The 25,259-nt window shown below is 47.5% G+C and overlaps 1 protein-coding gene across 6 annotated transcripts in view; it reads left to right on the top strand.

Moving 5' to 3' along the window:
- PATJ (PATJ crumbs cell polarity complex component) overlaps positions 1 to 25,259 on the top strand; it is a 3,332,662-nt gene that overhangs the window by 2,509,409 nt on the left and 797,994 nt on the right. For all 6 annotated transcript variants that reach the window (XM_069642041.1, XM_069642043.1, XM_069642045.1 and 3 more), the window contains one exon: positions 11,202 to 11,395. In XM_069642041.1, the coding sequence (XP_069498142.1) occupies positions 11,202 to 11,395 (194 nt within the window). The remainder of the gene's footprint in view (positions 1 to 11,201; positions 11,396 to 25,259) is intronic.

Below are 25,259 nucleotides of genomic sequence, written 5' to 3'. Positions count from 1 at the left end.
CAGGACGTGTACCTATACTGCTACAGCTACCGGCCTTCGGGTTGAAGGATCCTCAGATCCTCCCGGGCGCAGTGATGAGGAACCGGGAGGTTTTTTTACCGGGTCTACACCCGAGGGGCTACGCTCTTTTACCGGCACAATGGCCGAGGGGCTACGCCCTAACACCGGCAATGCGTTCGAGGGGCTATGCCCTAATTCCGGCAGTACGTCCAAGGGGGCGCCTAAACGCAGCTCTACCGACCCCCGGGTCTAGGGTGTCCCACTTACCGGGCCGAGGCCCGAGGAGCAGGGTAGGCCTTGTGATCCACACGCAAGAGTCTTGGACGAGGCCGGGCCCAGCGTGCTGAGTAACACGTCGCAGGCACGTGGCAGGCAGTTCGACAAAATGGCCACCACGCCAGAAAGGGGCACCCGTCTGACGCAATTCCACGAATTCGGCGAAGGACGAGTGTCAAGGTGGGACTGGCCTCAACCAGCGCAAGGGCAACTTTCCTTTGCGTCCAAATGGAAAGGGTACGCAGCGGCTCCAGCAGCCCCCCACTACCCCATCGGTATCCCCTGCCACCTCTTTGGCCAGTGAGGATGTGCTCTTCGAGAAGTTTCTCGGCCTCATGAGGTCTCCTCAGATGAGGGTTATCATCAAAGACGCAGTCAGGGAAGTCCTCCCTGCCATGCTAACGGCACCACAGACTCCTCCATCGGGCCCCCAGTCCGTGGTGCAGCCGCCTCCTCCGGCTCCACAGCCAACTCTGCAACCTCCTCTGCCACCTCCTCAGCATCCGGCTGCGGTCCCTGTACCCCAGCCTCCGGCGCCATCTACTCCTCCTCCACAAGATCCTCCAGATCCGCAGGATACGGACGAGGAGGAGGATCCGTACCAACCATCCTCTCCAGGGCCTTCCATGAACTACTTGCTGGCCTGGCAGAGTACCTGGGCCTCCCCCAACCCGAGGTCGAACAGCCGGCAGAGGGGGTTCTGGCCGAAGTCCTCACGAGACGCCCCTCTGCCAGCACGGGGATTCCACTGCAAACTGACGTAGTCTCCCTGGCCAAGAAGGGTTGGCTCAAACCCCACTCGGTCCAGCCGGTGAACCGACACCTGGATACCAAATACAGGCAGATGGAGGGGGATACACTCTTGCTCTTGACCCATCCTCAGCCACACTCCTCAGTGATCACTGCGGCATCACTATACTCCAAGCCTCAGTCGTCCTCAGCAGCGCTGCTAGGCAAGGAGGAGAAGATCTTGGAGGCGTACGGCAAGAAGATCTCCTCCAACGCCTCCTTACACCTGCGTCAGGCCAACGCAGATGCTATGCTGGCTGCTGCCAACCAACGGTTATGGCGAGAAATTGCGGACTTCCTCCCGGAACTCCCCACCCAGTGCCAATCACGCTTTAAGGCGAGGCTAGCGGAAGCCAAGCTCATGGTGCATGACCTCATGGAACCCACAGTGGCTCATATCGATACCTCAGGCTGTGCCATCTGTATTGCCACGGACATGAGGAGCACAGCCTGGCTCCGGGCAATGAAATTCAACCCGGATGTCCAGGAGCGCATTCTAGATCTACTGTTAGACGGGGGTGGGGAGCTGAACAAGAAGAACTGCTCATAAACGGCGAATTCTTTATCCATTCTTACAAAGACCACTGTCACGATTCATGCCCCTGACCCCCACAAGCATAACAGCCCCCCGGCAACAGTGGGACTGCAGCCCTTAAAAGTGGCCCCAAGGGCTTTTAAACCCCATAATAAGAACACTTGGAGTCAGTCGTAGCACCTCTGGCGCCAGGCTCATTATCAGGAATAGGACAAGTATCAGTTATGGGTCTAAACCCAACATGGAGTCGTGTAACACAATTCTGTTCCTAGAACTGAACTATACAGACCAGTGTTTTGGGTGTGGTCGGGGCCTTCAGGTGTGGCTGGCTATATAAGCCACGCCCAAGCTGGAACACACGCCTTGCGTTATTCTGCACTCCTGCAGCGTAACGCTCACTGTGTCCAGCTCTTGCTTATCTCCGGATCGATCCTGAAGCCATCGATCAGGGTGCCATCACCGACCTTGAAGAAACAAGAACAGCATTACTAACAACACTTACCTGGGTAAGCAGTGGATCCTGAAGCCATTCCGTGCTTCAATCGCCACCTCGGAACCTCACCTCAACCTGCAAAGGTGCATGAAACAAGGACAGCATTACTAACAACACTTACCTGGTTAAGCAGGGATCCTGGAATCATTCTGCGCTCCTCTCGCTCACCACTCCGGAACATCACAGCAACCTGTACGGGTGAGAAAGAGGAGAGAGAACACAGGTTAGCAACACTCGCAATAAATCCAATAACAGCGCTGTGCTCCGCGCATCAACACTTACCTGTAATCTTCACCGCCCGGCGCTGCAAGCTCATCTACATCCGGCGCCTTGTCAAGAACTCTAACCGCAACCATCCCTGCAGAGACAAAAGACATTATTAGAGAGACTGCATAGTCGGAAAAAGGCAACATCGAAAAGAAGGACAAAAAAATGGAAGCAGGAGAAAGGAACAGATTAGAAACTGAAAAGAAACAATAACTCACCTGAAGACAGCAAGAGGAGTCAGAGTCACAGCCCGTCTGGACCCGATACTTGGGCCCATGGACCAGTGAAGAAACTAGGTCCAACCGAACGCCCGCACTCACAACGCGCCCCTGCACAGAGAAGCAGGACGGAGAGCTCTGTGCATATAAACCCAAGGCGCTACCCCCCATCACGCAAATAACGAAGCAGAGAAAGCCCGAAAATAGCACACAGCCACCCATCCAGCATCATGTGGCGCCCCCTGGATATCAGGTGAGCCTAACAACCACGCACAAGTCGTACACCCAATCTCAGCAGCGCTCGGAAATGGGTCGTACATCTGGAGGGTTCCGCGGCTTCCAGGAACGCAGATCCAGGCAGCCGGACCGCCTCACCGTCTCAGAACCGGCGCAAACAACAAAAAACTGAGGGGAGAGTACGGGCTTTTTCCAGTCCCACTCCTCAGCGTCAGCCTTCAAGGGAAAGAAGGCATGACACGCCCCTTCGTGTCCACATGTCGCCTGCGGGGGACAGACTTTCTCTCCATGCACAATTCTGGTGCCAGAATTTCGCAGACCCCTGGATCCTCTCCGTAGTATCCACGGGGTACTGCCTTCCTCTCCCAGCCTTTCCTCCCTCCTCCCCTCCACTCCCACAGGTTGGGACAGAAACTCTTTTGGCGGAGATCCGGTCGCTCATAGAGAGCCAGGCAGTGGAGGAAGTCCCAGCCTCCCAGCGAGGCTTTGGCTTCTACTCCCAAGATTTTCACCATTCAGAAGAAGAACCAGGCGGGCCTGAGAGTTGTGCTGGACCTTTCCACACTCAATCTCTCCCTACCCCTTCAAATATTCAAGATGGTTACGCCAGCTTTTATAGCAGAGACATTGGACAAGGGAGACTGGATGTGCTCCCTGGACCTGAAGGACGCGTATCTACACATCCCGATTTGGCAGCTCCATCGTTCTTTCCTACGGTTCAGGATCCAAGGTCCTTCCATTTGGCCTCAACACGTCCCCCAGGGTCTTTACCAGACTTATGAACGTTGTGACGGCCCTCCTCAGAGCGCAGGGCCTCCACATCTACCCATACATCGACGACTGGCTCGTCAGGGCTACATCTCCGAAAGCGGTTCGCCACTCTAGCCATGCCCTTATGAACACACTGCACACGTGCTCCGAGAGGGTTTTCCCGTCGGAAGACAAAATCTCGGCCATCAAGAGGGCCACTGGCCACATCCTCAGCAAAGGGGGGGAGCCTCGGCATAGTGGTACCAACATCTTCTTGGTCTACTGGCGGTGGTCCTGTTAGCCGTGCCGTACACGAGACTAAGGAAGTGAAGGATTCTGCTGCACTTCGCGGCCTCATGGAATCAGGAGCGGGGCTCGCAATCCGAGATGATCAACGTTCCTCCATCTCTCCACCCGGACCGAACTTGGTGGTCCATGGACTGCAACCTACGGACGGGCAAGTCCTTTCGGCCTCTAGGCCACCATAACCACAGACTCCTCGCTCAAGGGCTAGGGAGCTACCCTCTCGGTCCACGGCACCTGGACTTGACAGGAGCAGGAATACCACATCAATTGTTTGGAGCTGAATGCCATCTGGCTAGCGCTCAGAGCAATCCTACCACTTCTCACGGGAAAGGTTGTCCTCATCCAGACAGACAACTCGACCAGCATGTACTACGTCAACAAGCAGGGAGGCACCAGATCCCCTCCTCTGTGCAGGCTGGCGATCAGCATGTCGGAATGGGCACTGGAAAACGACATTTACCTCTCGGCAGTCCACCTCCCGGGGCAATCAAACCTAGAGGTAGACAGGCTCAACAGTCTGGGAGCAGACAATTACGAGTGGCAGCTAAATGACCTTGTTATTTAGGAGATCTTCAACAGGTGGGGTCATCCCCAAGTGGATCTCTTTGCCACCTGGCAGAACAAGAAGTGTCCCCAGGTCGTATCCTGGCAGGGTCAGGGCCCCGGCTCTCTGGGCGACGCATTTCACCTCCAGTGGACCGGCATGAAGGCCTACGCCTTTTCACCTACTGCCCTGATCCACAGGGTAATTTGCAAGATCAAGCAGTCTCACCGACTCCTTTTCATTCTGATAGCTCCATGGTGGCCGGCCAGGCCATGGTTTTCGGAACTACTGAGCCTCTCGGAGATGCCCATGATACACCTTTCGACAGGCCCGGCACATCTTCTGGTGCAGCAGGAGGGCAGAATCATCCACCCTGCGCCAGGGAAACTAGCGCTCACAGCGTGGTACCTGAGCAGGTAGCGCTTCGGCACCTCACAGGCCAATCTAGAAATCATACAGGGCGCCAGGAGCAAACCCACCAGGGCGCAGTACAAAAGCAAATGGACCAGATTCTGCCGCTGGGCAGACTCCAAGGGAATTGACCCCTTGGCCTGCAATTTGGACGACATACTCTCCTTTTCGGCGCTCCTACCTTGCAGCCATTGGGGCTTACAGAAACTTGGAGAAAGGAATTTTTTCTTCCTCCAAACTATCGTCAAACATCTGACTGGTCTTGCTAAGCTCTACCCGCCCGTCAAGAGACAGCACACTGTGTGGGTCCTTAACATAGTCTTGGGCAACCTGGCGCACAAACTATTCGAGCCAGTGGCGTCTGTGGACATTAGGCTGGTCACCATCAAGGCAGCCTTACTAGTCAGTCTTACCTCGGCTTGCAGAGTGAGCAAGATCCAGGCACTGGTCGCCTCTAAACCATATACCACCTTTCACAAGGACAAGGTAGTCATGCGGACGCACCCGGCATTTCTGCCCAAGGTTCCATCTGCATTTCACTTGAATGAAGAAATAGTCCTTCCTACGTTCTTTCCCGATCCCAAGGACGAAGCAGAGAGAGTGCTGCACTGCCTGGATGTCAGTTGTGACCTAAAATTCTTCTTGGACAGGACCAAGGGCTTCCGCAAGTCGGACGCTCTGTCACTTTTGGAGGCTCGAGGCCAGGCTATCAGGCCTCCATCCTATGGGATATTTGGGCAAAATAAACATCTCCAACAAAGGGATGTGAGGTTCTTCAGTATTAATACACATACCGCTAATGCTACTAAATCAGGGAACACAATTAAAGAAACTATAAATCCACACAGGGTACTCCGCAAATAAGCAAATCCAAAAACGCAAAAGGGAAATAAAACTCAAACAGGTCACCCAACGATAGCACCCCTGAAACCGGATGCTCCGCTAACAAGCAGAGAGGATCTCGATCAAATCCTGGACTTAATGGAATTAAGTATCTACTCCATTGAGGAGTCAGAAGCAGAGCAAACCCCTGCTAAAGGAGACAACATAAAAGGGAACCAGATCAAGATGACTTAAAAATTTTGGAGCCAAAAAAGAAAAAATGGATAAGAGAAGGAAGAGAAACCTGTCCTGTAAAAAGGATCGAGCGTCATTCTAAAAAAGTTTCAAGAAATAGAAAGGACGAGTCCACCCAAAGAAGGTCATTTTATGAACATCGGAACCTAACCATCGTCAGACAAAGACTAAAAACGAGGAGGAGCTAGAGATCCTGGAGCTACACCAAGGGACAGAAAAGAAGATTCCAGCCATTTGTTTGCTCCTCAAAAGTAATTAAACGGCAGAGTCAAAATTACAAGCCTAATCTGATAAGAGGGACCTCTAAAGAAAGGGCGGGATCGCCGTTAACTCTCGGCAAAAAGGAAAAGATACATCAAATCACGCAACAAAAAAGTTTTTTCAGATTAGAAGCAATTTCATAAAGGAAAAAAATGAAGTCCTAAACCGAAAGAGGATTTTACAGCTGTGTGATCAGACTACATATTTCAAAAATCTACCATCAAGAGACATCAGGATCGTAGAACCAAAGTCTGAGGATAGCAAAGAATGTTCTTATTTGCACATTCAAATAACCAACGTGCGAAAATGCTTTAGAGATTCGGTAAGAGACTTCAAAAGGCTGGGGTATGACCTTGAAGAACTCTCAGAAAGTAAGAGAAATCACCTGAGGAAACAAAGCACAGATCAAAAGTCCAGTCAAGATCATCCTACAGAAATTTAAAAGTGGACGACACAGACCGTCAACTCCATACTTGGACGTCAGGTTCGAGTGGAATGGGGCGGACGAAGATAAACAAATCTCATTGTACACAGGAAAGACCCCGTAGAAGCCCATCATCAAACAGCCATGGAAATACTGAACATAAGAAGAGAAGAGCGAAACTCCTGCAAGGTCCCGAATTGAAAAAAGATTACACAACAAACAACAAATAAAAAGCAAGACACCTCGAGAAATCAGCTTAGCAGAGGTAGAAGAGATAAAGATCAACAATCATATTCAAAACAAAATATTTGGAGCTCAAGAGTCCAATAAAACTATTCATTCTTCTAGCCATTATTTACAAGGAGAAAGAATTCACTGGACTGTGATTGAGTGAAACCATAAAGCCCAGAAGAGATCGGGAAAAAATTGTTGTGCTCCTGCAATACTCGAGGTTTTGGACACTTGAAGACAACCTTGGACGTCAGTTTGGGCAATTACGATATAGAGTGCCTCCAGGAGACCTGGTTAACTACAAAACCCAGCCTAGATGGATTTGAAGTGTTATTATCTCCAGCTTTAAAGAGATCTGCTGGTAGACCGATTTCGGGCCTCCTTACTGCTATCAAAGCAGGTAGTGGTCTAACACTGGAACTCGCCCTCAGAGGTTCAGAACTTATAAAAGCGGTTCTGGTCTCGTGGAACAGATTAAAAGGTCATGGAAACCATACTCTTATGGAAACGCTCTTAGTAATTAACACCTACTGGAACCCAGCCAGAACCGAAGACAAAACATATTTACAAGCTATAGAACATACCTTGAAGAAGCAAACACAACTTTCAAAATTGATTATATAATAATCACGGGAGACCTTAACGCAATATGCTTCAAGGAGGGGGACAAAAAGGATCAACTCTGCCAAAGAATCCCTTCACACGAAAGGGGCCATAAGTGGGATCACCTAATGGATGCTTACGATTTGCACAATTTGCATAAAATAAAAAACAAAGATTACTGGTTCCAACGTGGGAAGGAATAGGAGGGGGTCTCACGCTGGATCACACATGTGTCTCAAAGAATCTCCTAGACTTAGATGATTTTGAAGTAATGAGAGTAGTTCAGAGTGACCACAATCCACTCATCACTACCTGGAATTTTACCGGAAGGACTAGAGACTTCATGCCCAATAATTTGGAACCCTGCAGTGGGAATTCACGGCTGAGGCTGAAGGAGAGTCAAATAATCTCTCTGACTACCAGCTACCAATAAGCCAAAGAAAGATGGGGGGAAAAGTGGCATAGAAGTTTTTAATTACCGCCCTTTTCTAAAAGTATACAATGTCCCTAAAATTGGTAAAGATCTTACTAAGCCAAAACCACATGTTTATAACAAACTACTAGTCGAAAAAAGGAGAATAGTCAAAGTAAAAGGATAGCAAAAAAATCGAAAAACCGCTGTGAAATTATAAAAGCAATTAAGCTTGAAAAAGAATACAAAACGCGGATACGGCAACAGATAGCCAAACTATACCAAGCCGACGCTGAAGAAATGCTACGGACTCTGAGTAATAAAAACTCTAGCGCTTTTTGGACACTGATTAAGCCAAAGAATAAGGAACAAACCACCCTTGATAATAATGTGCCAGAGAAAGCTTGGAATACTCACTTCAGAGAATTATATAAGGCTCCAGAAAACAGAGCTCCCGAGGGAATAACACCCCCCAAAGTCAAATGGAAGACTGGGATAAGGAAACCATAGAAAGGAAGATAAAAAAGTTAAACAACTCACGAGCACCGGGACCAGATGGGATAACAAACTACCATCTAAAACAACACCCAAAAGCCTGGGCCACTCTAATAAGCGAGAGTCTCCGGAATTGTGTCAACTGTAGTGATATCCCATCAACATGGAAAAAAGCTAATGTTGTGCCCATATTTAAAAAGGTTGATAAGTCAGATCAGAAACAGTACCGTCCTGTAGCACTCTTGAACACAATCGGCAAGATCTTCAGCTCTTTGGTGCTGGAGGTTTTCCAAGAATGGACTCTTGTCTCACAAACTTACAATCCATTACAGGGGGTTTTTGTTTGAGGCCTAGGAATTTCAGTAAACATCTTGTTAATAAGTGTCCTAAAAGAAAAGGCTTGGGAAGAAAATGTCCGGCTATGCTTAACTTTCATGGATTTAGTTCAAGCATTTGACATGGTAAACAGGGATACCCTGTGGAAGAAGTTAAAACAAAGGAGCTGCCCAATGTCTATCATTCAACCCATCCGGGCCCTCTACTCATAGACTTCCATGAAAGTCAGACTAAACAAAGCTGGCCTCCTGTCAGAAAATATCGTAACAGCACGAGGAGTCAAGCAAGGATGCCCATTGGCGCCAGCTCTATATAACTCATACATTGTGGATTATGGCGAGTCTCAAGAACTAATAAGTTCTTTTCCTCCTTCTCTGGGGAAAAATGAAAATCCAGAGAATCTTATATGCGGACGACATTATACTGCTAGATCACGCACCCATCAGCTTGCAAAGACAGATGGACAACTTGAAGATCTATTTGAGTGAAAATAATCTGGAACTCAATGAAAACAAAACCAAGGCAATGTCGTTAAAGACGTCAGGGAAAACAACTCTCAAACTGTTCTCGGATGGTCAACGACTGGAGAACGTTCCTAGTTTTAAATATCTAGGGATTATAATGAGCAACAGTCGCCCAGAGATACCGATGCAAGACCACCTACTAACCAAGATGAGATCGCTAATTGTTCAGACGAAAATCATGAACAGAAAGTTTGGAAGATTTTCACTTTTACCAATTCTGAAATTTTTCAGAACTAAAGTGATTCCAAGTATTGTCTGTGGAGCTGAATCCATGCCTTCCCTTCCACACTCCATTTGGACTAGGCTTGAGGGCATCTTTTGGCGCGAAGTCTTAAACCTCCCCCAATCAACTTCAATGATGCTGATTCGTAGAGAATTGAGTTTGTCATCTCTTAAAGTAATAGTTGAAAGAAACGGTTTGATGTCTTATCAGAAGTTAATACAACCTAACTCAAACCGAATGCTGGAGATACTTAACACCGCAATGATGAATGGCGAAAGTCTAACTCTGAGAGCCTGGAGATTAAAAAACAGGAACTTACTAGAAAAAATGTGCAGTTTGGAGGAGGAACTAATTACCAACCCAGTAAAAATAAATAAGAAAATCCTAGAAATGGACTGGATTGAAACAGTCGGCGGCCAGACAAAGTTCTCTAACAAAGGATTTTCCACATAATCCTAAAAGATTAAATGACTCTACCTTACCTTCTAAAATCTCTGAGTAAAGATCTGAGAGTAAGCTTTATGAGATTCAGATTGAACCTACTCAGCATAAATGAGATCTTAATGATCAGGAAGCAGGCGGTTTCAAACAATTGTCGCTTCTGTACTCATGATAAACGCGTGGAGACGAGGAAACATCTGTAGTTATCCTGCTCAGGTCTCGGGAAGGAACGACCGAGTTGGTTAGGCCATCTGTTCAAGGACTTACACCTATACGACGAGCAGGAGTGGTGGCTGCGACTAACAAGTGGTGAAAAGTCTAACTGGGTCATTTCTGTAGTAGGTTTCCTTAAAGCAATTGGGATGGATGTGTGCTAAGAGCATCAAGGAATCAGAAGGACACCAAACCAATCCTGTCTAGGAAAGACTGAAAACGGTAAAGTAAGACGAGGATCACACACATTAAGGAACTAGTCATCTGACAAACTTGAGCTTGACTTGAACTTAGTCGATTTGATTGAATCCAATCGATTTTCTTTTACTTCTGCTTTTGTAAATTTTTTTAAATACAATCAAACACATAAAAAAATATTTAAAACAAAATAATGGATTCTGCACTTACTGCGATAACTGGATCTTTGGAGTCTGCCCTTATTGCGCTAAGTAGACCTACTGGAATACGTCTTTACCATGCAAACTCGTAATATTGACTCTGGCCTTATTTTACTAACTGGGTATAACATAATCAGCACTCTTGTGCTAACTGGACTTCATGCTATTTATCAATACCTTGTTCACTGGGAATATTAGAAACCTCCCCTGTTTTGCTGAGTTGGCTATTTGGATTCACAAAATAGCAGCTGACCTTATTACTCTAAGTGGAAATAACAGAACTTGGAACTGTTATGGCACTATATCATTGACAATGGTATGAAAAACCTGGCATAGGTTAGGTATCATGGCATCACATTCAGGGCTCAATGTAATACCTGCCAATATTGTCAGTACCAGGACTGTATGTACCACTTCCTGGAAATGTGGCTATTGTGCTAGCATTTTGATGGTACTTCCTGGCATATTGTAACAATACATACCAAATGATGTGAATAGAAGAGCATGTGATTGCAGTACCCGACAAATGATTGTACTCATTAGGGAATATGACAAGAGCTGGTCAATGCCCTTTGTACTTGAGGTCATGATGCTGAAGTATAAACAATGCCTGCATGTCAGCTAAAAGTATTGGCTTTGTGAATGATCTTTAATGTCACTTGCTAGCAACTTTCCTAGTCGTTTTGAAGTTGCACCATAATATTGTAGCAGTGAGCAAACTTAATTTATGTCGTCAGGTTAATGGTGTTGACTTAAGGTGTGCCTCGCACGAAGATGCCATCACAGCATTGAGGCAAACCCCTCAGAAGGTGCAGCTGGTGGTCTACAGAGATGAAACCCAGTACAAAGATGAAGAGAACTTGGAGATATTCCACGTTGATCTACAGAAGAAAATAGGCAGGGGTCTCGGGCTGAGTATTGTTGGAAAAAGGCAAGTATTTTTTAACTTACATTTAACACTGATTAAAAAAAAGACCTATTTCAAGTATTTTAAAAGGACTAATTCTAGATTGGCGTAATGAGGTGGGAAAAACCTGTTTAACTGAGTTTGCGTGTCTTTTAAAAAAAAAAAAAGGATATGGTAAATATTCACATTGGCATGTATGTAGCACTTTTATGTTGCAACCACTTGTTCCTAGCATTGGAGAGACAATTTCAAAACCATATGTGCAGCTTTGCTATCTAAAGATGGTTTTGCGGATTATTGTCTATTTCAACCCATCATGCCTGTTAAATTCCACTAACCGCTTCTAAGCCATGCACCCCTATTTTGCATTTGGTGTGAGATAGTGGTGGTGAGGAACTTGCAGCCTCTGGCAAGATTCTAATGAACGCCTTCCTCTAATGTAGATATCATCTTTTGAAATAGCTCCAGGTCCAGAACACACCTGAAATCAGTTTAACATCTGCCCGAGGACACTGATGAACTCGAGACTTGCACCTCTTTTTGTAGCTGGAGGACAGTCCAAGTTATTTGTATGGAGTCGTGCTGACTTTTGCCTCAGTTTCTTTCATATGCATACCCCAATAGGAACGTGACACTGTTTTTTCCTCACTTTCACTGTTTGATTTCAGAATGTTACCCCTGAACACTGCTGGTTTCATCCCTGAAAAGAGCACTAGCTCCCAAGGACAACGAGGGATATATTTCTGGGGCTTTTCCTGGAGCCATTGTGTAGAGTCCAAGTTTGCCACTAATATCTGCAGACAGAGGTTCCCTCAGCTTCCCTTGGTTCACCTATAGGTAGCATTGGCGAGCTGTCAAGGGCAATCCGATGGGTAAGAGGTGTGGACAAGAATAGGTGGTAACAAACTAATCTTTTCAATAAAAAGTGTCCACACCAGAACTGTACTAAATATACTTCATTGCTGTACTGGTAGATAAATGTGGCACAGGAATCCCTCCATGGCTCAAGGGTTTTTATTGCCATCTTTGTGGATCCTATAGCCGTCCCTCTCTCTCTCGTCAGAAATTGAACCTCCAACCTAATCCAGGCATCCCCAATCCCATGTTAGTGTTAGAGATGAATGATCGCTACTGTCTATAGGGTGACTTTCACTCACGATGGTGCCCTAAAGTTAGTCTGAGTAGGCTCCCTCAGGGAATTCCTAACTGTGCCTTCTGGATCTAGTTATTAGTCTTCTACAGGGATAGGGATTGTGCTATACAAATACCCTTCTTGGCTTACACTTCACCTAACACATCCACTCTTGTTCTCTCCCTTTCTTACTCTTTCAATTAATTCCAATCTTCCGTACGGTCAATAGTCTCACTCCTTGCCTCCTCCCTTTGATGTTACATACTACTCCAGACTCCATGCTACTACTCCCTCACTCACACTACTCCTCTCTGATCCACACTTCTTCTCCCTCAAACCAGTACTACTACTTTCAAACCACTACTCCTCCCTCCAAACCACCACTCCTCCCTCTAGACCACCTCTCCTCACTCCGAGCATTTATGCCTCCTCCCTCCAAACCTCTACTCCACCCTCCAAACCACTAGTCCTCCCTCCAAATCATTATTCAGCCACCCTTCTTCCAAGTATTTAACCACCCTCCTTCCACTCAGCAACATTTGCTTCACAATCAGTCCTTAACCTAATTATACCCGCCACATTTGCACACAAACATGCACACTCAAACTGCGCACCACTTTTCTCTCACTCTCATGACGGGGTCCACCACAAATAACCACTCTTAAGACCTTTTGTCGTTCCCAGGGTGTTTATTTGGTCAACAATTAGATTGGCTGGTGAAATCTGTGTTTTACTGATCAACTGGGGTCTAAGGAAATGTTGTCTCTAGAGCCATTCCCCTCTCTCGCTCAACACCTGTGGACTTTCTAGCCTCCCTAATGCACATGTCCCCAATAGGGTGTGTTCTACTGCTCCGTACCACCTATCGATCTGTTTTTTCCTTATGCTGTTGATGGTTTCTGTGAGTCGATGACTGCCTAACTCCCTTTGTGCCTTCTAACTTTTCCTCACCTAGCCTTGCTTATTTTTCTTGGGAAGTTAGGGATGGTGCCTCCTTCCGCCCATTTCCACTGACTCGCCACTAATGCACAGTCTCACCTAACACACTACTATACTGGGTCCCAAGATGCTCTTCTCCCCACGACTCTACTGTCCCTCCACTGTTTCTACCTCCATTATTTGATGTTAACTCTCTTCATATTCCTTATCTCACTACTATTACCTCCAACTACCCATTTTACCACTCAGATGTTATCTTCTCCTCCCTCCTTCTCTATCATCTTGCCATTACTACCTCTCCGCTCTTACCTCGACTCATTCTCCACCTCACTACTACTATTACTTTTCTACTACCTCTTCTGTCTCTCTAGTATCACTCTTTACAGCCACTACTATTACAACTTTTTACCCTACAGCTACCTCCCCCTACCACTACTACTTCTTGACTTTCACTACCTCCACTTGCAACTACCACCTCCTCTCTACAGCACCACTACCACACTCACTTCTTATTCTCATACACAAACACTACACAGACCCCTCTACCCCTCTCCCCACAAACCTCCACACGTTTTCTGCATTCTCCTCATGTGGTCTCGGACATCCTCGTCCACCTCCTGTCCTCACCCAACTAACCCACACCAAACAATTCCCAGATTACTTTTTTAAAAACCCCACCCCTCCTCGTCCCATAATTGGTTAATTTACTCTGACCAATAACATTACTGGATCCAGGGGGTGTGTCGTGGGACAGGGTTGGAAGGGCTCAAAAAGGGCTTGTAAGCCTGCCCCTTTCTCCATGCAGTGTAACCATGTTTCTAACTTGGTTCCTGCAGAGGTCCATAGGGAGTTGCTGTTCCTTATCAATCAGGTCTTTTTTTAATAAATGTTTCCCTGGTGGGCTAGTGGGTTTTGTATACCCTTCCTGGAAGCCTTTGTCTATTAAATAATATCCCTGGTGCTTCTGTGGGTGTTGGTGGGGCTCCAGCAGAAACAGTCTACTGGAGCTGCGTTCTGCTTCTGAATGCTGTGCTGGCTTGGTCTCTCCTGTGGCCTCCCTTCATCTGCTGACTCCGCCTCCTCCTTCAACATTGAGATGGCTGTGCAATTCGTGTCCCTCCAGCTGCCTTGCCGGCCTGGGTCGTGCAGACCGCTTCTGTGCCCGGCCTACTTGTGCGGCCCAGCCTCTTTCATCCCTCATTGCGGCGCCGGTCCTACCAGCTCAATGGGAGTGTCCTGCTGTGGTTCTTGTTCTGCTGTCTTCTCTGGGTTAGACACCAGCACCTCTCCCTCCACCGCTTTAGGTAAGGAGAGGATGGGATGGCATCCCGTACTCTCTCAGGTACCCGAAATGGTGTTGGGGATGGAGCTCCCTCCCCCCTTGACAGGCCTTGTCACACTAGTTAATACCTCATCCTCGCCCGAAAACGCATCCACACTCTACTGCTCCTTCCTTCCTCCTCCTGGTCGGTTGATCTTCGACCTCCTCTCAGCGCACCTGCATAATCTAAACTTCCTGCTCTTTCCTTAGATCCCTCATCTGTTGGAATTGGTGCCCTTTCCCTAACAGATCTGGCTATGTCTTTCCCACCCAGGCAGTGATGTTTCCTGTTAGTTCAGAGATAGTGGGCTAAACGTGGCCCACTTTCATTGCACAGGCCCACTGACAAACATCCATGTTTCAGGAAATCTATTGTCTTTGTCTTTGTTCGTGGTGTCCAGCCAGGTTTCTCCACAGGTACGTCCCAAATATGTAAGGGGGGTTTGTTTCCCCAGACAAGTCCCTGGTGGTCTAGCGGAGCCGGTAGTGGCTGGGGCTGACTTCTGCAATAACCGGCTGCACTACAGATCTGTTCCCGTTGCCGCAAATAGGAGTTGTGGTTCCCTTTGCCCTTTTCTGCTCCAGAAACTGACTCTTGCATGGAACTGGGGATGTACTGCACAGTGATTGGGTTGAGGTTTCTCTAACCGGCTGCACTACACATCTGTTCCCGTTGCCGCGCATAGGAGTTGTGGTTCCCTTTGCCCTTTTCTGTTACAGAAACTGACTCTTGCATGGAACCGGGGATGTACTGCACAGTGATTGGGTTGTGGTTTCTCTTTTGGTGCTGAGAGGCACTCTGCTTGAGCGCTCTTCCCTCCACAGCATAGTGGATTCTCGTGTTGATTCTCTAGAAAAATCAGAGAAAAAAGTCTTTCGCAAAAGAGGTATGATTTAAGTACCAAGTGGTTGTCACCCACTAGGGTTTGCGAGAAGAAGTTCTCTGAGACCAAGTACAGATTAACGTTTTTTCTAAATTTATTACAGCACACAGTTAACTTCTGCGTGCCGTGGTCCGTTCCCAGTCCTGGTCATTGTTGCTTCACAACAATCACATTCTCACCTTTCCTTCCCTCTTTCAGTTATCTGGCTGGGTGTCCCCTTAAGAAGGAAAGGCCCACTTCTGTTTATGCCTGAGACTCCCTTTGCACTTACCCTAGATGGACCATGCAGGTTTATCTACTCCCTCGATGGTGACATTCCGCATTTAGCATAGCATGTTCAGGCAGGCTCAACTTCTCCCTCTGTGGCAGCGTTCCGCATGTAGCATAGCATATTCATGCAGGCTCAACTTCTCCCTCGGTGGCGGCATTTCCGCATTTACCAATATCCGAGTTATGCCTGCTCCAGCCTCTGTCAACCTGTTTTCTTACAGACTTTCCCGGCTTATTCAGTAGGCCCATTGAAATGCTTCACCAGCGGAGTTCTTCTCTGTCTCCTCCTCTCCTCTTTTCCTACTCGCGTTCCTCGCCTGCAACCCAGACATAACCATCAAAAAACCCAAGACTCTCATTAATATAACAGTTTCTTCCAATGTTCACACCTGTGCTGGCCTCTGCACTCCATCGCCATCCTGCTAGCCACATCCCCTCCAGATAAACCCCTGCCTCGACCGTCTTTTGCATGCTGTGCTCCCTGGCTCTGGTGGTTGCTCTCCTTACGGTGCTCTGCCGCTGAATCCTCACAGTGGTCTTCCCAGAAAAATGCTGATACAAGGGGTGTGACTGTCCTTGCCCCCAGTCCTGGGACTGGCTGTGGAGACTTTCCCCTCGTCTCCCAGCCTCTAGCTGAGAATGGCTTCCACCCTCTCTTGGCAAGGCCAGAATGCTGGCCTCGTCCCACAAGTAAAAGGGAAGTTAGTTCAAATACATTTTAATGGAAGTGATTCTTGGGCTCATAACCAATCTGGTCAACAGCATGCCATGGTCTGTTTAGATTAATCATGGCTCAGCAGAGTTACAATTTTTAATTGAAGACAACATGTGTCTAAACCAGTTCTTGCTTAAGCAGAGTAAAGGTCTCCCTTAGAATAAACAGGGAAGATGGATAGAATTCTGATTGACTGAATGAGATATGCTCCCTATGCTGCACCATTGAAATAACAAGGATAGTTTTTACGTTTGGATCAGCTTGAAAGAATTGCAAAACATTTGGGTACCCAGCGTTCAGAAAGGTCCTATGGTTTGTCGGCAAAGAGTGTCAAATGTTCAGGTACCTTGTATTTGGTGATATTTGGCTCCTTCTAACCAAAACTCACTGATACTGAACACTGGTGCAAGGAGTGGGGGGTTTGCTGGAGCGCAGTTCCGGTAGTCTCCTAGGACAAGTGGTCTTAGGGAGCATGTGCAGCAGAATATTCAAGTTACAGGTTAAATTTAGCGCCACAGAAGCTGGGTTATGATGTATACCATTTGCCTCTTATGAAGGCACCGCTCCAGTATCGGCGAAGTGTAGTTTGACTATAGCACCTGTACTCGGTAGGAAAAAGTTGCTTAGAGTACATGGACTTTTAATCGATTTCTTCCTCCCAAAGATTTCTCACATTACAAATGTCCATCTGGCTTCAGAAACCTGTTTTCAGCCACCAGAGGGCACTTAGCAAAATGAGTGCCCATGACTCTGCATGTGACATCCTGGGTGGTATATATGGAGTCGGCTGTGCCCTGTTACCGGAGCTACTTTTTTACTCACAGACAGCATGCTACCTCTGGAATAAACCACTGCTATTGCGGACTGGGTATTTGTATTTTTATGGTAGTCATTTATTTGTGTGTCTTTGTTCTAAGCAGCTGCAGAGGTCATTCTGCCACAGTTCTGGTTTGCTTCGATTTTCTTGCCTTGGTTTCTGGTCCATGGACAGAGTATTACAGGAAGGCTTCCATGAATGCAGCATGCTTGAGGCTTAGAACACAGTTGGTCTCATCAAGTGAGGTGAAGTGATCACCAGAATCGGCCTCGCACTGGTAGAAAGAAGTCTGTTATTGGTGCAGAGCTTTGCTTTCAAGATGGGCTGGAAGGTTGTACTTGGGATTGGACAACAGACGCAATCACGGCTGCATTTGTTCAAATATGTTGGCAGCCACCTAGTCAATGGGAGCAGTGCAATTCAAACTTTACAGACTTCTTCTAGAGCAAAGACAAGGTGTGGGTTCAAGTCCGAATGCAGACACCATCACAAACTGGTCTTCTCTGTTTTGGGTGTTGCTTCTGCAGGACCATGACCAAGTTTCTATCCCATTCACTCTTATATCTCATGCGTGCCCTGGAATTAAGTAAATGCTGGCAGCAACCACTGGACCTCCCACAATTAGATATGCAAGGTACTCTTGCGTCACGTCCCCTTTCCTCCATACTGTATGGGAGTCCCTCGCGAGATGGAACCTTTTTCACCAGAAAAAATCTAATTCCCCTTAAATTTAGAGGAGTGCAGGGTGCAGCCCTGGGAGCATGCGCTTGCCTGACTCCGCCCACCGGCGGCACTCCTCAGTCCCCTTTTCGGCATCCACAGGAACAAACCGAATTCACCAGCGCTCCTGGATTTGGCTTTGGGCCATGTAATACCACGCGCTCTTCCCTGGATGTTCTTCTATCTTTGTCTTTTTCTTTTCAATTAGGTACTTGGTCCTCCGACGCCATGCTCCTCCCCGGCGCACTTTGACTTCAGTGGGCTTAAGCAGGTGTCCATCCTGCGACAGTCTCTTTCCTACATCCGACCCCCAGGCCCTTTGCCTCTGCTGCCTTGGCCCCAACCACGGCTGGGAAGGTTGTTCCGCATGCAAGGCACTGACTCCACGGGCACTGAACAGGCTAGCTAGGTGGAGGGAGCTCTTCCAGAAGTCACCTCCGGAGGACCTTAAGGACTTTGTCAAACATCGCTCGAGGCCGAAGGAAAGGCCTCTATTCACCATCGCACCCCGTAAGGGCAACTCCTTCCCAAGGAAGTGCCCGGCTGGGAGAAACATGTTGGTTTCTAGCACCAGCACACGTACCAAGGCTAGTCCAGCTAATGGCCTCACGGCTGAGGGGTCTCCGGATCCTTCCGGGTTCAGTGCTGAGGGACCGCAAGGTTCTTTTACCGGGGTTACTCCCGAGGGGCAGTGACCTAGTACCGGCATCATGTCCGAGGCGCCTTCACGCAGCACTACCGGCAGCTACCGGCAGCAATAGGCCGTCTGGACACGTCCTGAGGTGCGGTATAGGCCTTGTGTTCCAACATCACGTGTCTTGGACGGGGCTGGTTCCAGCAAGCCAGGCACCACGCCTTTGGCACGTGGCACGCAGCTCAACAAAATGGCTGCCGTGCCAGGCAAGCTGGACCCTCTTTTGAAGCAGGTGGAGGAAAGAGTCACAAGGTGGGACTGGTGTCAACCAGGTGCATGGCCTACAGTTTTTCCATCAGAAGCGCAGGGCAGGGTTCCCCTGTACCCAAGGCAGAGTGGGCCCCGGCCTCAGTTGCCCTTAGCCACTCCGCCAATATCACCTGCCACCTCTACAGCCTCAGAAGACAGGTTCTTCGAAAGGTTCCTAGGGCTGATGTAAACTCATATGGGGGCCATCCTTCGGGATGCCATCATGGACATGCTCCCCCAGGTCACGCCACCGGCACCCACAGTCATTCCTCCTATGGCTCCGGTGCTGCAGGCCCCAGGGCAGCCGCCGCTGCCCCAGCCAGCTCCCCTGATTCCAGCTTCCCTGCCTCCCACAGTGCAGGCAGTTCCACACCAGCCTCTGCAGCAGCCACCGGGTCCGGGCCCCACACCGCAGCCCACGGGGCCCAGCACTCCTCCATCGGCTCCAGACCCTCCGAGCACCCTGGTGGACACAGATGAGGGGAGGACCCCAACACGCCTTCTTCAGCCAGGACCTGCCATGAATGCCTTCCAGGTTTGGCAGAGTATTTAGATCTTCCTCAGCCCGAGGTAGAGCAGCCCGAGAAGGGGGTCTTGGCTGAAGTCCTCACCCTAAGACCCCCTACCAAAATGGGGATCCCGATGCAGAAGAATGTAATTTCCCTGGGCAAGAAGGGGTGGCTCAAGCCGCACTCGGGACAGCCTATCAATCGGCGCCTGGACAGCAAGTTCAGGCAGATGAAAGGAGACACTCTCTTGCTTTCAGCGCATCATCAGCCACACTCTTCCGTGATCGCTGAGGCGTCACTCTATTCCAAGCCTCCGTCGTCCTCAGCCACCTTGTCCTCGACGCTGCTAGGCAAGGAGGAGAAGATCTTGGAGGCGTATTGGAAAAAGCTGTACTCAATACCTCCATGCACCTACGTCAGGCAAACGCTGATGACATGCTGGCAGCCGCTAACCAAAGACTTTGGTGGGAAATTGCAGACTTCCTTCCAGAACTTCTGGCACTGCCAAGTGCGCTTCAAGATGGGACTAGGAGAATCCAGGTTCATAGCGCAGGACATAATGGAGTCCATCATGGCCCACATCCATACCTCTGCTCGGGCCATCTACATTGCCACAGACATGAGAAGAACGGCCTGGCTCCGGGCTACCAAGTTTAATCCCGATGTCCAGGAACGCATATTGGACCTTCCCTTCGAGGGTAGTGACCTCTTCCACCTCACCACGGATGAGGAATTAGATTAAAAAGAACAGCAGCTCGCAAACCGCGAAAGTCTTTATCTACTCTTGCAAAGGCCACGCCCAAGGCCTACACCTAGTCCCAGCAACGCTCCAACAAGGGCCGGACGTTTGGCGGGTTCAGAGGCTTCCAAGAACAGAGGTCCAGACAACCTGACCGTTCTCCGAGCCCGCATCGGAGGAAACAACAAAAAGGGAGGGAGTACAAGGATTTTTCCAATCCCCCTCCTCCGCAGCAGCCTCAGTGGTAAAGAAGGTATGACACGCCCCTTCAGGTCCACGTGTCTCCTGTGGGGGCAGGCTTGCCTTCCACATGCAATTTTGGTACCAGAATATTTCAGACCCCTGGATCCTCTCCGTAGTCTCCATGGGTTACCGCCTACCAGTTCCTTCCTTGCCTCCCTTCTCCCCTCCTCTCCCACAGATTGGGGCAACAACTCTGCTGGAGGAGATCAGGTTGCTTGTCAAGAGCCAGGCAGTGGAAGAAGTCCCAGCCTCCCAGTGAGGATTGGGCTTCTATTCCAGGATTTTCACAATACATAAGAACCACCAGGCTGGCCTGAGAGTTGTGTTGGACCTTTCCACCCTCAATATCTCCCTCTGCAAAAATTAAAGGCGCTTATGCCTGCTCTTATTGCAGAAACACAGGACAGGGGAGACTGGATGTGTTCCCTGGATCTGAAAGACGCTTATCTACACATCCCGATTTGCCAGCCGTATCGTTCCTTACTGCGCTTCAAGATCATGGGCTTCCATTTCAAATACAAGGAGCTTCCTTTCGGCCTCAACTCGCCGCCCAGGCTATTTACCAGTTCAGTGAATGCAGTGGCAGCCCTCCCCAGGGCCCAGGACCACCACGTCTACCCATACCTGGACGACTGGCTCGTCCGGGCCACCTCTCCGGAAATGGTTCAGCATACTTTCTGCGCACTGATGAACACACTCCACGACCTGGGGTTCACTATCAATCTGAAGAAGTCTCCGCTGCAGCCCACGCAGAGCCTGACCTTTTTGGGCCTCATCTGGGACACAATCTCTGTGAGAGTCTTTCCCTCGGAGGACAAGATAGCGGCCATCAAGAGAGCAACAGCTCACTTCTTCTCCAGGCCCATGACCTCCGCCTGGTGGTACCAACACCTGCTGGGTCTTCTGGCAGCAGTCCTCTTGGCCGTGCCCCACACAAGACTCAGGATGCAGAGATTACAGCTGCACTTTGCAGCCTCATGGAATCATGAGAAGGGCTCCCAAGAGGAGCCAGTGAGCATTGCTGCCTTTCTCCTCTCGGACCTCCAATGGTGGTCTGCAGACTTCAACCTGCGACAGGGTAATCCCTGCCGACAGCAGGCCCCTCAGGTCACAGTTTCTATGGACTCTTCCCTAGAGGGCTGGGGTGCCACACTGGACAGCCACAGCGTCCATGGAGTCTGAATGCGGCAGCAGTAGGAGTCCACATCAATTGGCTAGAATTCAAGGCCATATGGTTGGCCCTCAAGGCCTTTCTCCCTCTTATCGAGGGCAAGACAGTTCTTGTCCAGACAGACAACTCCACCAGCATGTACTATGTCAACAAACAGTGGGGCACCAGATCCCCTCCGCTGTGCAACCTAGCAGTTGGCATGTGGGAATGGGCTGTGGAGAACAACATCTACCTCATGACTGTCCACCTCCCGGGGGAATCCAACCCGGAAGAGGACAGGCTCAGCAGATTGGAGGCAGACAATTACGAATGGAAATTGTTTTTTTTTAAAACATTTTTTTTATTGAATGATTTAGTTTGTTATTAAACTTTTATTCTCATAGTTAAATTTCATTCCAAAAATTAAAGTAAAATTGTAATAATATAATTCCTACTTAATTAAGAAATTCCCAATGTTTATTTGTTCTGCAATGTTCAGGTCCAAGAGATGTTTATTCCATAATACTGGTAGTCATTGATAGTTCCCAGAATTGAATGATTGTATAGATTAATTTCCTGTGCGTTCCTAATAAGATGCTTGACCATTGCTCTTTCGGATCGAGCGAGATAGATTGTCATGGCCACATATTCTGGAGCAATTGTCTTTTGTTCTTCAATGCTGGACAATCCATGATGACGTGATATAGGGTCTCCAACTGATTTATGTCTTGGCAGAAGCGACAGAAGAGATCTTCTGGCAGTTGTTTAATCAGCGTCAATCTTTCCCTGGTCGGTAATAGATTGTCGTAATCTTAAAAACTGATATCTCATTCTACGGTTTGGGAACTGTTGAAGATACTGCAGTAGTTGATGAAAGGCCCGAACATCAATATCATGGGTAATTGATCGTTTGTACGTTGCATTTCGTTTAATCGTACTTATCCAGTCATTTCTTTGTAAGAGCACTTTGGCCTTCTGTGGTCTGTTTAGAAACATTTCAAGGTTCATTTCCTCCCCTTCTAGTATTTTCTGGCAAGCGACTTTCCTTGTTTGCAACACTGTAGCATTGCTAGTTAGAGATTTAGTACGAAGATTGTCAATTGATGGGTGAGTATCTGTCAATTGAGTTTTCCTGAATAGCATTAGGGTTTTCCAATTTTTCACTGCTTCTAGCGATTGTAAGCCTAACTCATGGCGTAGCTAGAAAGTAGGGATAAGATTTTTCGCCATATTATACCTTCTAACATCGGCCAGATATCTTGATGAGCATTAAACAAAGATTCTGAGCCGTATGTTAGAATGGCGGTTATTTTCTGTTTGTAGAATGTTATCACTGATTTTAGTGAATACGTTCCATATTTGGCATGAAGCGGCATCCCTTGCCGGGCCAAAGATAGCGCTTTTTCTTTCGTTTCATCTACCCATTGTTTTTCTGTTTCCGATTGGTTTATCATTACAGCCAGGTATTTGATAGTTGTTACCATTTAGGGTTTGGTTTCTTTGAGGAATAGAAGTGGACTCTTATGGTTAACGTTGTTTGTTGGAGTCATTACTTTCGTCTTTTTTGATGTTTATTTTTAAATACATTTTTTCAATGTATGTTGGAAGGTGATTGATGCGCCTTTGCATCCCTACTTTCATTTTATCAAAGAACACCAGGTGGTCTGCGTAAAGGATGTGTAAAACTTAAGTTTGATTCAGCTGCGGTGGATTCGTTAGAATAGTAGTTTAGTGTTCTTTGAGGTCGGAAATGTATGAATTGAATAGAATGGCTGATAGTGGGCAGCCTCGTTTCTTAGCCATTTAAGATTGCTATTCCGGTGGACAGTTTGTGAAAGTCTAACTTTAATTAAGGTGTTATTGTATAGTGCCTTTATAGGTTGTAGAATATCATTTGTGCAGTTTCATTTCCTGAGTTTTTCCCAAGGTTTACGTCTATTTATTGCGTCAGGTTGATGTTTGTTCCTGCATTTTTTTACAAATCCAGTTTGTCGAATATCAAACCTCCCAGAATCCCTGGCCCATTTTGTGAATTTCTGTACACGCAACAACGCAAAAACTTTGCCCAGCGGATCCAGTAATGCTATGGGTTGGTATTTTTTTGCTAAATGTCTGTCACCTTGTTTATAACTTGGGATGAGATTAGCAGTCTTCCATGTTGAAGGTATTGTGTTGGTTCTCCGATTTGCTTTGAAGAATTGTAGACAGATTTTTGCCCAAAGTTCTGTATTTTTCTTGAGATGAGCATTGCTAAGCCCGTCAGGGTCGCGGGCCTGCAACAGATTTCTTTTTTTTATCTTTTCATTTTGGTGAGTCCTGATGTTCTTCTGGTGCATTTCTTTTTAGGAAAGCAAAGTGCTGGATCCAGTCCTTTTCAGAGACGTTTTGGGTCATTGCTGTTTGTTTTGTTCACTTAATAGAGCCCATAGGTTCCTGGTGTTCTGGTTCTTCAGTGCTTTCAGCATCATTTCCGCATCATTTTGGGCTGTAGTTATTTTGTTATTTTTAATCCAATTATTATTCTGTTGTTTTAGTTTCCGTACAAGGGCACCATTCTGAGGGAGATTCCCCTGTGTAGCTTGACGCAAGTTCTTATTTAGTTCTCCTTTCTTTGTGGCTATAAGTGTATTGTATGCATGTGTATGATTTGGTAAAGGAAAGTTAACACAATTATTTATTTGAATGAAAGGGAGTTGCGTCCGCGTTATTCTCAAGCGGGTCATACCCTTGGTCGGCTCCAGGTGTGGAAGATTGATTTTTGGTTTCGCAATTAGGTCCGCCGACCATTCGATTGACAACCTGTTGTGATCACTATTTTCAGTCGATGTGTTAGAGAAGTTCAGAATTATCCCAGCCATTCCGTCCAAAATAAATATGTAATCCAGGATTGCTCCGGGCAAGTGCCCTTTCCATATATATTTAACTTTAGTTTGATTCAATGTTCTCTCATTAATCAGTGTAAATTGTCTTTTGCTCATTTCCTTTTCCCAAAGTTTTGCTTTGGCTGTTATTGCGTTTGTGTCAAGTCGTCTGCCATCTGCTGCAAATAGATGGATATTTAAATCTCCACAGACAATAATGTCCATTTGAGTGCATTTCAAACATATATTGTCAATTGCCGTAAACACTGTGATGATAAATGCTATGGGACAGATGGCTAGTGGGTTCCAATATAAATTAACTATTGCTAAATGAATTGCTCCCTTCTTGCTCGCATCCTTGATTTTATGTTTTACAATTGTGATTTGTATCCAAGAGTTTTGGTTTGTAAACTGTAGTATCTCTATTGCGTAGTCTAGTTTATTAAAGTTAGCAAACCAGCGTCAGGCCGGCCTTTGGCTTTAATAATCGCAGGGTTAATGGAGACCTCACATCTTCACAGATTGGGGGGTGGTAATGCCATGTTTCTTGGAGGCAGATGATTTGGTAAGTTTGTAAATTGATATGTTCATTCTGTAGCATGTGGCTCGAGCCTCTTGTATTCCAGGTACAGAGTGCTCTCTTTT

This window comes from Ambystoma mexicanum, chromosome 1q, assembly GCF_040938575.1.
Source record: "Ambystoma mexicanum isolate Mex_15411 chromosome 1q, UKY_AmexF1_1, whole genome shotgun sequence".
Classification (NCBI taxonomy): Eukaryota; Metazoa; Chordata; class Amphibia; order Caudata; family Ambystomatidae; genus Ambystoma; species Ambystoma mexicanum.
Note: the sequence above shows the minus strand (reverse complement) of the source record. Positions and strands in the feature narration are given on the sequence as shown.